A 12,759-nucleotide genomic window follows, 5' to 3' on the forward strand; every position below is an offset into this window, starting at 1 on the left:
TCCCACCAGCATCATGGGGAAAATAACAGTAGTCCATACTCTACTGTTGTGAAATGATGTCTGAGGGAATAAACTGTTTTCGTTGTTTGAAGTGACCTCTGTTGTTGTAATGTCGTTAACAAACGTGGCAGTTTCACCGCTATAGACTTCAACTTTAACTGTCATTCTTCTTTTATGTGAGAAAACAACAATATTTAACTGTAAAAAAAAAAAAAAAAGCTTTATTTGTCTTTATCTCGCCAAATGTGTACCAGGAAAGTTCCATTCAGTGTTATTGAGTTCAAACAGAATCAGGATTGTAATGTCAACAATTTGACTAAATAAACATTATTTACAAACACCAATCAATAACATCAAGAACCGTCCTTTACTAACTAAAGGTTTTAACCTCACACAGGGACAATGAGGAGTTTATTTCAACCCAAAACCCTGGATAGAGGGGCTCAGTGAATGTTGAGCGGAATGTGTGCAGGTGGGTCAGTGTGTCAGAGGAGGACAGAGTGTAGAAGGACAGAGTGCCGGCCGGCCAGTCCAGATACACCCCTACTCTGTTGGACGAGGAGGAGGCAGGTAAGTCAGTTCTCTCCTTATTGTGCCTGGCAGTGTAACCGTAATCAGAGCAGCTCAGACTCCAGGACTTGTCATTGCATCCAAGCTTACAGTCATCAGTGTTTCCTGTCCTGCTGATTCCTTTGTACGTCATTCCTATGTCATCCCCTCCCCCACTCATCTCTGCCTCCCAGTAACAGCGCCCAGTCAGACCCTCTCTACACAGCACTTGTGGCCAGACCACAAATCTCTCTGGGTGATCAGGATACGGCTGCTCCTTTATCCCCCACGTCACCTTCCTGTTCCTCTCTGACAGAGAGAGGTTTCTGTGTGCTGTGTTCGGGTCCAGTGTGACATCACAGGCATCTGATAGGGAAGATCAATATTAGAAATCACGATCATCATAATGTTAATCATCAAGGTATTTAATGAGGAGCATTTATTCATTGAATAATACATTTAATTGACGGACTGCACTGGATGGAATGAAATAATTAAATAATGATTAAATTGTTGAGTATATTGACTATGTACTGAAACAATAAAATCTAATCTTTTAATCTACAGTCTGTATTTTATATGACCATTTGTATGCAAGCCTATACAGTATTTCCCACTGGGCAACAACTAGTTGAATCAACATTGTTTCCTCGTCATTTCAACAACAAAATAATACATGTGAGGAATCAACGTGGAAAACTGACTGGATTTGGGAATTTGGGATTTGGATTTGAGAATTTGGGATTTTTTCATCTAACTTTTAACCTAAATCCACTGACAGGGTGACATTCTTTGTTGATTTCACATTGAATTCAGGTTAGTCGATAACTCAACCGAACGTCAATCAAAACTCAACGTTGAACTGATGTCTGTGCCCAGCGGGTCTGACTCTACTTCCTTAAGATGGCGGCTTATATTTCATCTGACCACGTAGGTCAACAGTTGAGTAACTTGACAATGACTCTGAGGTTATGCTATTTCCTGTTTCATCACTAATAACACAGTTCACATTTTCTTCACAGCAGTCAACACTTACATTTTTTCAGCAGCCAGTACTCTCCACAGTGGTCAACACTGCACAAGAAGCAGAACAGTGATTCAGTAAAACACACACACTCACACAACCACACACTCACACAACCACACACAACCACACACTCACACACACTCACACAACCACACACAAATATTGTTTATTGGATATTAAATACAGGGGCTCAACTTTGGTTTTAGAAGTGGGGGGGGACATATATATTTTTTTCCAGTTGTATAAACACTCCAAACAGCCGACCCGACCACTTGGAGGCGTCCACATGGTCCTAAAGCACACCGTGGCCTGGTTTTGTATAAAACTGTGTGGGGGGGGTCAAATTCAATTTCAGAATGTCCCCAGTGAATGTGGTGCCCCTGATTAAATAGTTATAACTAACCCAGGAACCCTGAACCAAAACTGTCCATGTCACACATGAATTGACACAAACTCCACAAACCCTCTCCACATACTTGAGTTTCTCCAGTCTCCAGTGTGGATCCTCCAGTCCAGCAGAGAGCTGCTTCACTCCTGAGTCTCCTGGGATATTGTAGCTCAGGTCCAGCTCTCTCAGGTAGGAGGGGTTGGACCTCAGAGCTGAGGCCAGAGAAGCACAGCCTTTCTTTGTGATCAGACAGCGTGACAACCTGTAGAGTTGTCACATATTTACACCCTCTAGTGGTGAAAAGGGAAATGGCAGGTGTGTGTCTTCCTCAAACTCGACAGACATTTGCGTTTAAAAAAATGACCTGATAAAAATAATATTACAATCACATAATTATATAACTAAAAACATTTGACTTCAGGAAGTAAAGCATCTTGAAAATAAACAATATCAATATTTTGTGTAATTCTTCCTCTTCCAAACAGGAATCTGCAGTTAGATAACTATGACATTTAAATTCAGCTGATTACTCTGATATTATTTATTTAACTAGGCAAGTCAGTTAAGAACAAATTCTCAAATTCAAATTCTTATATACAATATATACAAAGCCTACTAATTGTCCTCTATAAATACCTGAAGATCACATGATGAACTATCCCCTTTACTGAACTAATACAGACTACTGACCTCAGTGTCTCCAGTTTACAGTGTGGATTCTCCAGTCCAGCAGAGAGCAGCTTCACTCCTGAATCCTGCAGGTTGTTGTCACTCAGGTCCAGCTCTCTTAGGTTTGAGGAGGTTGAGTTGAAAGCTGAGGCCAAGGCTTCACAGCATTTCTCAGTGAGGTTACACCCATTAAGCCTTTGAAAAGTAAAACACCATGGAAATGAATTTAGACAACTGTGTGTACTGTGTACAGTACATGTAGCAGAATATTTGAGAATCAACAATGAATAAGTAATATGCTAATATATATTCTAACTGACACACCTACTCATTCAAGGGTTTTTCTTTATTTTTACAATTTTCTACATTGTAGAATATTAGTGAAGACATCAAAAAACTATGAAATAACACATATGGAATCATGTAGTAAGCAAAATAGTGTTAAACAAATCAAAATATATTTTATATTTGAGATTCTTCAAAGTAGCCACCCTTTGCTGTGATGACAGCTTTGCACACTCTTGGCATTCTCTCAACCAGCTTCACGAGGTAGTCACCTGGAATGCATTTCAATTAACAGGTGTGCCTTGTTAAAAGCTCATTTGTGGAATTTCTTTCCTTCTTAATAAGTTTGAGCCAATCAGTTGTGTTGCGACAAGGTAGGGGTGGTATACAGGAGATAGCCCTATTTGGTAAAAGACCAAGTCCATATTATGGCAAGAACAGCTCAAATAAGCAAAGAAAAATGAAAGTCCATCATTACTTTAAGACATGAAGGTCAGTCAATGGGGAAAATGTCAAGAACTTTTAAAGTTTCTTCAAGTGCCGTCGCAAAAACCATCATGCGCTATAATGAAACTGGCTCTCATGAGGACCGCCACAGGAAAGGAAGACCCAGAGTTACCTCTGCTGCAGAGGATACGTTCATTAGAGTTAACTGCACCTCAGATTGCAGCCCAACTCAATGCTTCACAGAGTACAATTAACAGACACATCTCAACATCAACTGTTCAGAGGAGACTGCGTGAATCAGGCCTTCATGGTCTAATTGCTGCAAAGAAACCACTACTATAGGACACCAATAAGAAGAAGAAACTTGCTTGGGCCAAGAAAGACGTGCAATGGACATTAGACAAGGTGGAAATCTGTCTTTCGGTCTGATGAGTCCAATTTGGAGATTTTTTCCCAACTGCCGTGTCTTTGTGAGACGCAGAGTAGGTGAACGGATGATCTCCGCATGTGTGGTTCCCACCGTGAAGCATGGAGGAGGAGGTGTGATGGTATTTTGCTGGTGACGCTGTCAGTGATTTATTTAGGATTCAAGGCACACTTAACCAGCATGGCTACCACAGCATTCTGCAGCGAAACGCCATCCCATCTGGTTTGCGCATAGCGGGACTATCATTTGTTTCTCAACAGGACAATGACCCAAAACACACCTCCAGGCTGTGTAAGGCCTATTTGACCAAGGAGAGGGATGAAGTCGCCCATCAGATGACCTGGCCTCCACAATCACCCGACCTCAACTCAATTAAGATGATTTGGGATGAGATGGACCGCAGAGTGAAGGAAAGGCAGCCAACAAGTGCTCAGCATATGTGGGTACTCCTTCAAGACTGTTGGAAAAGCATTCCTCATGAAGCTGGTTGAGAGAATGCCAAGAGTGTGCAAAACTGTCATTAAGGCAAAGGGTGGCTACTTTGAAAAATATAAAATATATTTTGATTTGTTTAACACTTTATTGGTTACATGATTCCATATGTGTTATTTCATAGTTTTTTAATGTCTTTGCTATTACTCTACAATGTAGAAAAAAATACAAAAAATAAAGAAAAACCCTTTAATGAGTAGGTGTGTCCAAACTATTGACCCGTACTGTATTTAAACTTTTTTAACGTGTATTTACAGAGCTGTCCTGGAGGCTTTGACCACTGGCAGCAGCCTCCGAAGACCTTCCTCTGATGTGGAGTATTTCTTCAGGTCAAACACATCCAGCTCCTCTTCTGAAGTCAGCAACACAAAGACCAGAGCTGACCACTGTGCAGGTGACAGTTTGGTTTTGGACAGATTTCCTGATCTCAGGTATCTTTGGATCTCCTCCACTAGAGAATGGTCATTCAGTTCATTCAGACAGTGGAACAGATTGATGCACCTCTCTGAAGATGGAGTGTTCCTGATCTTCTTCTTGATGTACTTGACTGTTTTCTCGTGGCCCAGTGAGCAGCATCTGGTGCTTCTTGTCTGTGTCAGTAGGCCGTGTAAGTGAGTCTGATTGGAGTCTAGTGAGAGGCCCAGAAGGAAACGGAGGAACAGGTCCAGGTGTCCATTCTCACTCTGTAAGGCTTTATCCACTGCAATCGTGTGGAAGGTGATGGCAGGATTCAACTTCACTAGAGTTTTTCTGATGAAGGATTGGTCTTCGGTCATTGGGTTTACATTGCTGTTGTTGAAGGAGAGGAAAACGTATAACGCAGCCAGAAACTCCTGAACGCTCAGATGCACAAAGCAGTACACCTTGTCCTGGAACGGCCCATAGTCCTGTCTAAAGATCTGTGTACACACTCCTGAGTTCACTGAGGCTTCAGTGACATCAATGCCATACTTTTTCAGGTCTGCCTCATAGAAAATGAGGTTGCCATTTTTCAGCTGGTTAAAAGCAAGTTTCCCCAGTGCCATGAAGCTCTCTTTATCCCTGTGTGGATCTCTCTCACCTTTCTTGTGATATTTATCATTCATCTGTTTGGTCTGAAATACCAGTAACCCAATAAATAATTGAGTCAGAGTCTTGGGCATCTCTTCATTCTTATCTGTACTCAACACATGCTCCAGAACTGTAGCTAAGATCCAACAGAACACTGGAATGTGACACATGATGTGGAGGCTCCTTGATGTCTTTACGTGTGAGATGATTCTGTTGGCCAGGTCCTCATCGCTGAATATCTTCCTGAAGTACTCCTCCTTCTGTGGGTCATTGAACCCTCGTACCTCTGTCACCTGGTCAACACACTCAGGAGGGATGTGATTGGTTGCTGCAGGTCTGGAGGTTATCCAGAGGAGAGCAGGTGGAAGCAGATTCCCCTTGATGAGGTTTGTCAGCAGCACGTCCACTGAGGTTGGCTCTGTGACATCACACCAGCTCTTACAGTTCTCGTAGTCGAGGGTCAGTCGGCACTCATCCAGACCATCAAGGACAAATAAAACTTTGTACTTGCTCTCATTGTGGTTTCCTGGTTTTTGCAATTTTGTTAAAATGTTATTCAAAAAGTCCCTCTCAATCACGCTAGTCTCTAAGACACATTTATGCAGAAGTTCTACAAAACTGTACTTTTCCCCCCTCACCAAATTCAGCTCCCGAAAAGGGACTGAAATTATGAATTGGATATCCTGATTGGCTTTCCCTTCAGCCCAATCCAGAATGAACTTCTGCACAGAAACTGTTTTTCCAATGCCAGCGACTCCTTTTGTCAGCACAGTTCTGATAGGTTTGTCTTGTCCAGATAATTGTTTGAAGATGTCATTGCAGAGGATTTTAGCCTCTGGTCTTGCTGGATTCTTGGACGTGATCTCGATCTGTCTCACCTCATGTTCATTATTGACCTCTCCACTTCCACCCTCTGTGACGTAGAGCTCTGTGTAGATCTCATTGAGAAGTTGCTTCTGGCCCTGCTTCGGTACCCCGTTGAATACATGCTGAAACTTATTCTTTACTTCCTGTTTATATTCATGTTGGAGCTTCTCACCATCTTCATCTGAAGGACCTGACAATGGACAACGGTTATAGAATAGTTAGCAAGCATGTGTTGTTCTCCAGATGCTCAACAGTACACAATAAACAAATATATACATTTTTTATTTTTCAATATATCTGGTTATTGGAAAAAATCTAAGCACATGAAATGAATACACATTTTAAAGAAAAATTATAATTTTACAGGTTAGCCAATTACAAACATACAAATACTGTATAACTTATTTAAGAATGTATATAGAATTTCAATTTCAACAATACAGTAGAATATATACATATTTGCTTAAAACCTTAGGAGACACAAGAATCCTGAATTACCTATTGGACAGTCTCTGTTGAGCTTCTCAGCGAGATCGTTACGGCTAATCTTTTTCAGGATGTCCAGTGTGATTTTCACAGCCACATTTTCCCTGTATTTCTGCACCATCTGATCCACTATGTCATGTCTGTCAGTTGTCTCCAGCTGGCCCTTTGGAATGTGAAGGAAGCCATCCAGCTTGTTTTCTGTAGTTAGATACCACTTAAATCTCTTCAGCTCCTCAGAGCCGAGATCATCCAGGACGGCCAGGAGACGCTCTTTCACAGATGAGGCCATTTTAGGTCAGTGGAGACTGTTAAACAGCAGATGGGGCCATTGTAGGTTAGTGGAGACTGTTAAACAACAGATGGGGCCATTGTAGGTTAGTGGAGACTGTAAAACAGCAGATGGGGCCATTGTAGGTCAGTGGAGACTGTTAAACAACAGATGGGGCCATTGTAGGTTAGTGGAGACTGTAAAACAACAGATGGGTTCATTGTAGGTCAGTGGAGACTGTTAAACAGCAGATGGGGCCATTTTAGGTCAGTGGAGACTGTTAAACAACAGATGGGGCCATTGTAGGTCAGTGGAGACTGTTAAACAACAGATGGGGCCATTGTAGGTCAGTGGAGACTGTTAAACAGCAGATGGGGTCATTGTAGGTCAGTGGAGACTGTTAAACAGCAGAGCATATAGCATCATAATCTACAAGCCCCAACATCTGCACTATTGTGAGAAATAAACGTACATTATTATTTGCTATTACTTACATTACTACCATTTTCCACATAATATTTAGTAAAATATTTAGATGCCATTGGTGCTCAACCCCAGTAGAAAATAGTAAACAGTTAAAACTCTGACGCCCTCTGGTGGCATTTTCTAAGCAACACATATATTGTAAACTACCTTTATTAGGTACATTTTGATTTCAAAACTAGAAGTCCTACAAACACATAAGAACCGTGGGATTCTGGTACAACAACGTAACTAAGACAGAGCAACAGCAGGCAAAGAAAAGACATACAAAATATGTCTTTTTTTTTGGTATTTTTGGTTTCCGATTTGTCCCCATGTTGGTGAATAAGAGATTTGCAAAAAAAATAAATAGAAAATTTAAAAATCATAATAAATTGTCATATCATTTATCTAATGGTGGCGCTCTAAACATGCACAAATTCCAATAGAACAAAGCCATTTTAACCCCTGTAGGTCTAACTTGGCCTTTACCGCTATAGCCCATAGAAAAGCATTGAACAACACATTTATAAATGGCAAAACAGACAGAAAAAAAAAAAAATCCTAAGGAACAAGGTTTTGAAGTGTCTGTCCTAATATCTGAGAGACACAGTATAAGAAAACCAGGGGAAAACATTTTTTAGACCCATGTTTGGTCACCTTATTTTTGGCACATTTTACCCCCTATGCACATTTTGCCATTTTTACAGCCTGATACTGGGTTACTTTAAGACAACTCCCCTGAAGCTTGGTGAAGAAGCTGGATGCAGCTCATTGATGGTGGATGAGGTGAGTTTCCCACTACTATGTAAAACGCTTTGAGTACCTCAGGTGGTAGAAAAGTGCTATATAAATCCAATCAATTAATATTATTTCACGTCTCTCTACTTCTACTTTGTCCTTTTCCAGATATGAAAGGAGACATCCCTCAGTTATATGAGATTCCAACAGTACAGTTTTATTGTGTCCCCAGACAAACACACCGGATTCAACTTGTCAACTAACCATCAGGCCCTAAATCAGGTATGTTTGTCCGGTGCTACAACAAAAATGTGTTATGCCTCAGCCACAATGTCAATCTATTATCAATATGTCCACTCCTAGTTATAGAGTTTATCTTGTCAGCTCAACAACAACAACATGTTTATGTCGTGATCATGAGATATATAAGTTGTGATCTTAACATGATGTCCTCTCTGGACTTTCATACCTTCCTGATGACTAGCGCTCTGTATATTCTGATGGGTGAGGCCTGAGCTGGAATGTGAAGCTAACTGAAGCTGGCTAGCGCTCTGTATATTCTGATGGGTGAGGCCTGAGATGGAATGTGAAGCTAACTGAAGCTGGCTAGCGCTCTGTATATTCTGATGGGTGAGGCCTGAGATGGAATGTGAAGCTAACTGAAGCTGGCTAGCGCTCTGTATATTCTGATGGGTGAGGCCTGAGATGGAATGTGAAGCTAACTGAAGCTGGCTAGCGCTCTGTATATTCTGATGGGTGAGGCCTGAGCTGGAATGTGAAGCTAACTGAACCTGGCTAGCGCTCTGTATATTCTGATGGGTGAGGCCTGAGATGGAATGTGAAGCTAACTGAAGCTGGCTAGCGCTCTGTATATTCTGATGGGTGAGGCCTGAGATGGAATGTGAAGCTAACTGAAGCTGGCTAGCGCTCTGTATATTCTGATGGGTGAGGCCTGAGATGGAATGTGAAGCTAACTGAAGCTGGCTAGCGCTCTGTATATTCTGATGGGTGAGGCCTGAGATGGAATGTGAAGCTAACTGAAGCTGGCTAGCGCTCTGTATATTCTGATGGGTGAGGCCTGAGATGGAATGTGAAGCTAACTGAACCTGGCTAGCGCTCTGTATATTCTGATGGGTGAGGCCTGAGCTGGAATGTGAAGCTAACTGAAGCTGGCTAGCGCTCTGTATATTCTGATGGGTGAGGCCTGAGCTGGAATGTGAAGCTAACTGAAGCTGGCTAGCGCTCTGTATATTCTGATGGGTGAGGCCTGAGATGGAATGTGAAGCTAACTGAAGCTGGCTAGCGCTCTGTATATTCTGATGGGTGAGGCCTGAGCTGGAATGTGAAGCTAACTGAACCTGGCTAGCGCTCTGTATATTCTGATGGGTGAGGCCTGAGATGGAATGTGAAGCTAACTGAACCTGGCTAGCGCTCTGTATATTCTGATGGGTGAGGCCTGAGCTGGAATGTGAAGCTAACTGAAGCTGGCTAGCGCTCTGTATATTCTGATGGGTGAGGCCTGAGCTGGAATGTGAAGCTAACTGAAGCTGGCTAGCGCTCTGTATATTCTTATGGATGAGGCCTGAGATGGAATGTGAAGCTAACTGAAGCTGGCTAACTTTAGAAAACCTGTACATCTAGCTTACATCATAGTATACCCATCAGGCTACATTCAGGTTTCAGCATCAGGCATCAACAGTCTAGTCGTAGGCTACTACCTGGGTCGTGTTCATTAGTTTACACCGCAGTCAACAGTTTTAAAACGTTGCATAAACAGTTTACTCCAAATGCTGTACAGCGTGACCGAAACGGTTTCCGTTGCCAAACGTTTTGCTACGGTGGGCACTAATGAATACACACCAGCCTGTTTTAAGGAAGTATAAGTTGTTGTTAGACAAATAAATATTGTGGAAAGCCTATCTTTCAAACAAAATACTTGCTTGCGTGAAAAGCATTAACAGTAGATTCTAAAAAGAAAATGTTTGTTTGTTTCTTGTTGTGTTTTAAGCCTGTGTTGAGCAGACAAGCCTATAGGCCTATGATACAGTAGGAGATCACCGTGGGGAACACAGATGGGCACGGAACCAATTCACCCCACACATCTCATTTACATAATCAACTACAGTACCAGTATAACGTTTGGACACACCTACTCATTCAAGGGTTTTTCTAAAAAAAAAATTACAAAAGCTGTCATCAAGGCAAAGGGTGGCAACTTTGAAGAATCTCAAATATAAAATATATTTTTGATTTGTTTAACACCTTTTTGGTTACTACATGATTGCATATGTGTTATTTCATAGTTTTGATGTCTTCACTATTATTCTACAATGTAGAAAATAGTACAAAATAAAGAAAAACCTTTGAATGAGTGGTGTGTCCAAACTTTATACTGGTACTGTATATGAATACACATAACAATATCATCAACTATATGAATACACATAACAATATCATCAGCTATATGAATACACATAACAATATCATCAACTATATGAATACACATAACAATATCATCAACAATATCATCAACTATGTGAATACACATAACAATATCATCAACTATATGAATACACATAACAATATCATCAACTATATGAATACACATAACAATATCATCAACTATATGAATACACATAACAATATCATCAACTATATGAATACACATAACAATATCATCAACTATATGAATACACATAACAATATCATCAACTATATGAATACACATAACAATATCATCAACTATATGAATACACATAACAATATCATCAACTGTATGAATACACATAACAATATCATCAACTATATGAATACACATAACAATATCATCAACTATATGAATACACATAACAATATCATCAACTATATGAATACACATTACAATATCATCAACTATATGAAAACACATAACAATATCATCAACTATATGAATACACATAACAATATCATCACCTATATGAATACACATAACAATATCATCAACTATATGAATACACATAACAATATCATCAACTATATGAATACACATAACAATATCATCAACTATATGAATACACATAACAATATCATCAACTATATGAATACACATTACAATATCATCAACTATATGAAAACACATAACAATATCATCAACTATATGAATACACATAACAATATCATCAACTATATGAATACACATAACAATATCATCAACTATATGAATACACATAACAATATCATCAACTATATGAATACACATTACAATATCATCAACTATATGAATACACATTACAATATCATCAACTATATGAATACACATAACAATATCATCAACTATATGAATACACATAACAATATCATCACCTATATGAATACACATTACAATATCATCAACTATATGAATACACATAACAATATCATCAACTATATGAATACACATAACAATCGTCGTCTTACCTTTTATCTCTCAACAGAAGCAGAGTCTGGAATGATCATTCCTTTTGTTTGCTCAACTCATTTACATATCAGGTTCTACCTGTTTCTCTCCTCCCTCTCTCTTTATCTCTTTATGACTGTATGACTCTCTCTTTCTCAAACACACGCGCACACACATACACAGGCAACCAATGGAACAAATAATACCGTCACTAAATAAAACAGACACGTACAAAAACATCTCATTGACTCAAAAGTTCCAAGAAATATTATATTTTACTACCAACTGATATTGTATTCTAATGACATCATCATGATTTATCAATGACACTTTCATTTGAGGCATTAGAATGTATGTAAGACGTGATTTTGTCAAAACTATGTCAATGTAGATCAGCATAAAGTACAACAACAGATCTATGTCAATGTAGACTAGCATAAAGTACAACAACAGATCTATGTCAATGTAGACCAGCATAAAGTACAACAACAGATCTATGTCAAAGTAGACCAGCATAAAGTACGTATCGCAGAGACCTTGCTTCCCTTCCTTGAGTACAACAACAAATCCATGATAGAGGTGTCTTATGTAATTACGTCATATAGTGTGCTTGTCATTACAAATCACGAAGGATGGACATGGTAACGACAAGTTGTCTAATATTATTTTCTTTGCCGTTCGGCCGTGGAAGTTTATTATGTGTTTTTACATTTGTGAGTATGTTTATTAAATGTATTAAATCTTTTAAAAATGTGCTATTAAATATTTATGGTAAGTACTTTGGTGACAGCATCATGTTATGGGTATGCTTGTCATCGCCAGGGTCTGGGCAGTTTTTCAGGATCAAAATAAATATAAAAGGAGCAAAGCCCATGTAAAAAGTTAAAAGCTTCTGAAAACCTAAACCTGGGATAGAGTTTTATTTTTCAGCGAGTAAATTACACAACTTTTAATGACAAAGACACACCAGAATGGGTTTTCAAGAGGGGTTGAGTGTTCCTGAGTGGTCTAGTCTGAGTTGGGACTTAAATTTGCCTGAAAATCAGAGACAAGGTTTGAATATTGCTGTCCATCTATGATTCCCAACTAAAAGTAATGAGCTTGAGCAATTTTGACAAAAACAATGGATATATGTGGCCCTAAGAGTTCTGCAAAGTTGGTAGAATCTAATTACAGCTGTAATGGC

The 12,759-nt window shown here is 39.6% G+C and overlaps 1 protein-coding gene across 1 annotated transcript in view; it reads right to left on the reverse strand.

Annotated features, from left to right (window-relative positions):
* Nucleotides 1-208: 208 nt before the first annotated feature.
* The window catches only part of LOC139570193 (NACHT, LRR and PYD domains-containing protein 3-like), a 17,042-nt gene continuing 4,491 nt past the window's right edge, over nucleotides 209-12,759 (reverse strand). The window contains exons 2-7 of the mRNA XM_071391826.1: nucleotides 6,700-6,992; nucleotides 4,540-6,391; nucleotides 2,655-2,828; nucleotides 2,053-2,226; nucleotides 1,586-1,623; nucleotides 209-915 (exon numbers count right to left, since the gene is read on the reverse strand). Coding sequence (XP_071247927.1) covers nucleotides 371-915; nucleotides 1,586-1,623; nucleotides 2,053-2,226; nucleotides 2,655-2,828; nucleotides 4,540-6,391; nucleotides 6,700-6,976 — 3,060 coding nt within the window. The 5' untranslated portion in view covers nucleotides 6,977-6,992 and the 3' untranslated portion in view covers nucleotides 209-370. The remainder of the gene's footprint in view (nucleotides 916-1,585; nucleotides 1,624-2,052; nucleotides 2,227-2,654; nucleotides 2,829-4,539; nucleotides 6,392-6,699; nucleotides 6,993-12,759) is intronic.

This window comes from Salvelinus alpinus, chromosome 1 (assembly GCF_045679555.1).
Source record: "Salvelinus alpinus chromosome 1, SLU_Salpinus.1, whole genome shotgun sequence".
NCBI lineage: Eukaryota > Metazoa > Chordata > Actinopteri > Salmoniformes > Salmonidae > Salvelinus > Salvelinus alpinus.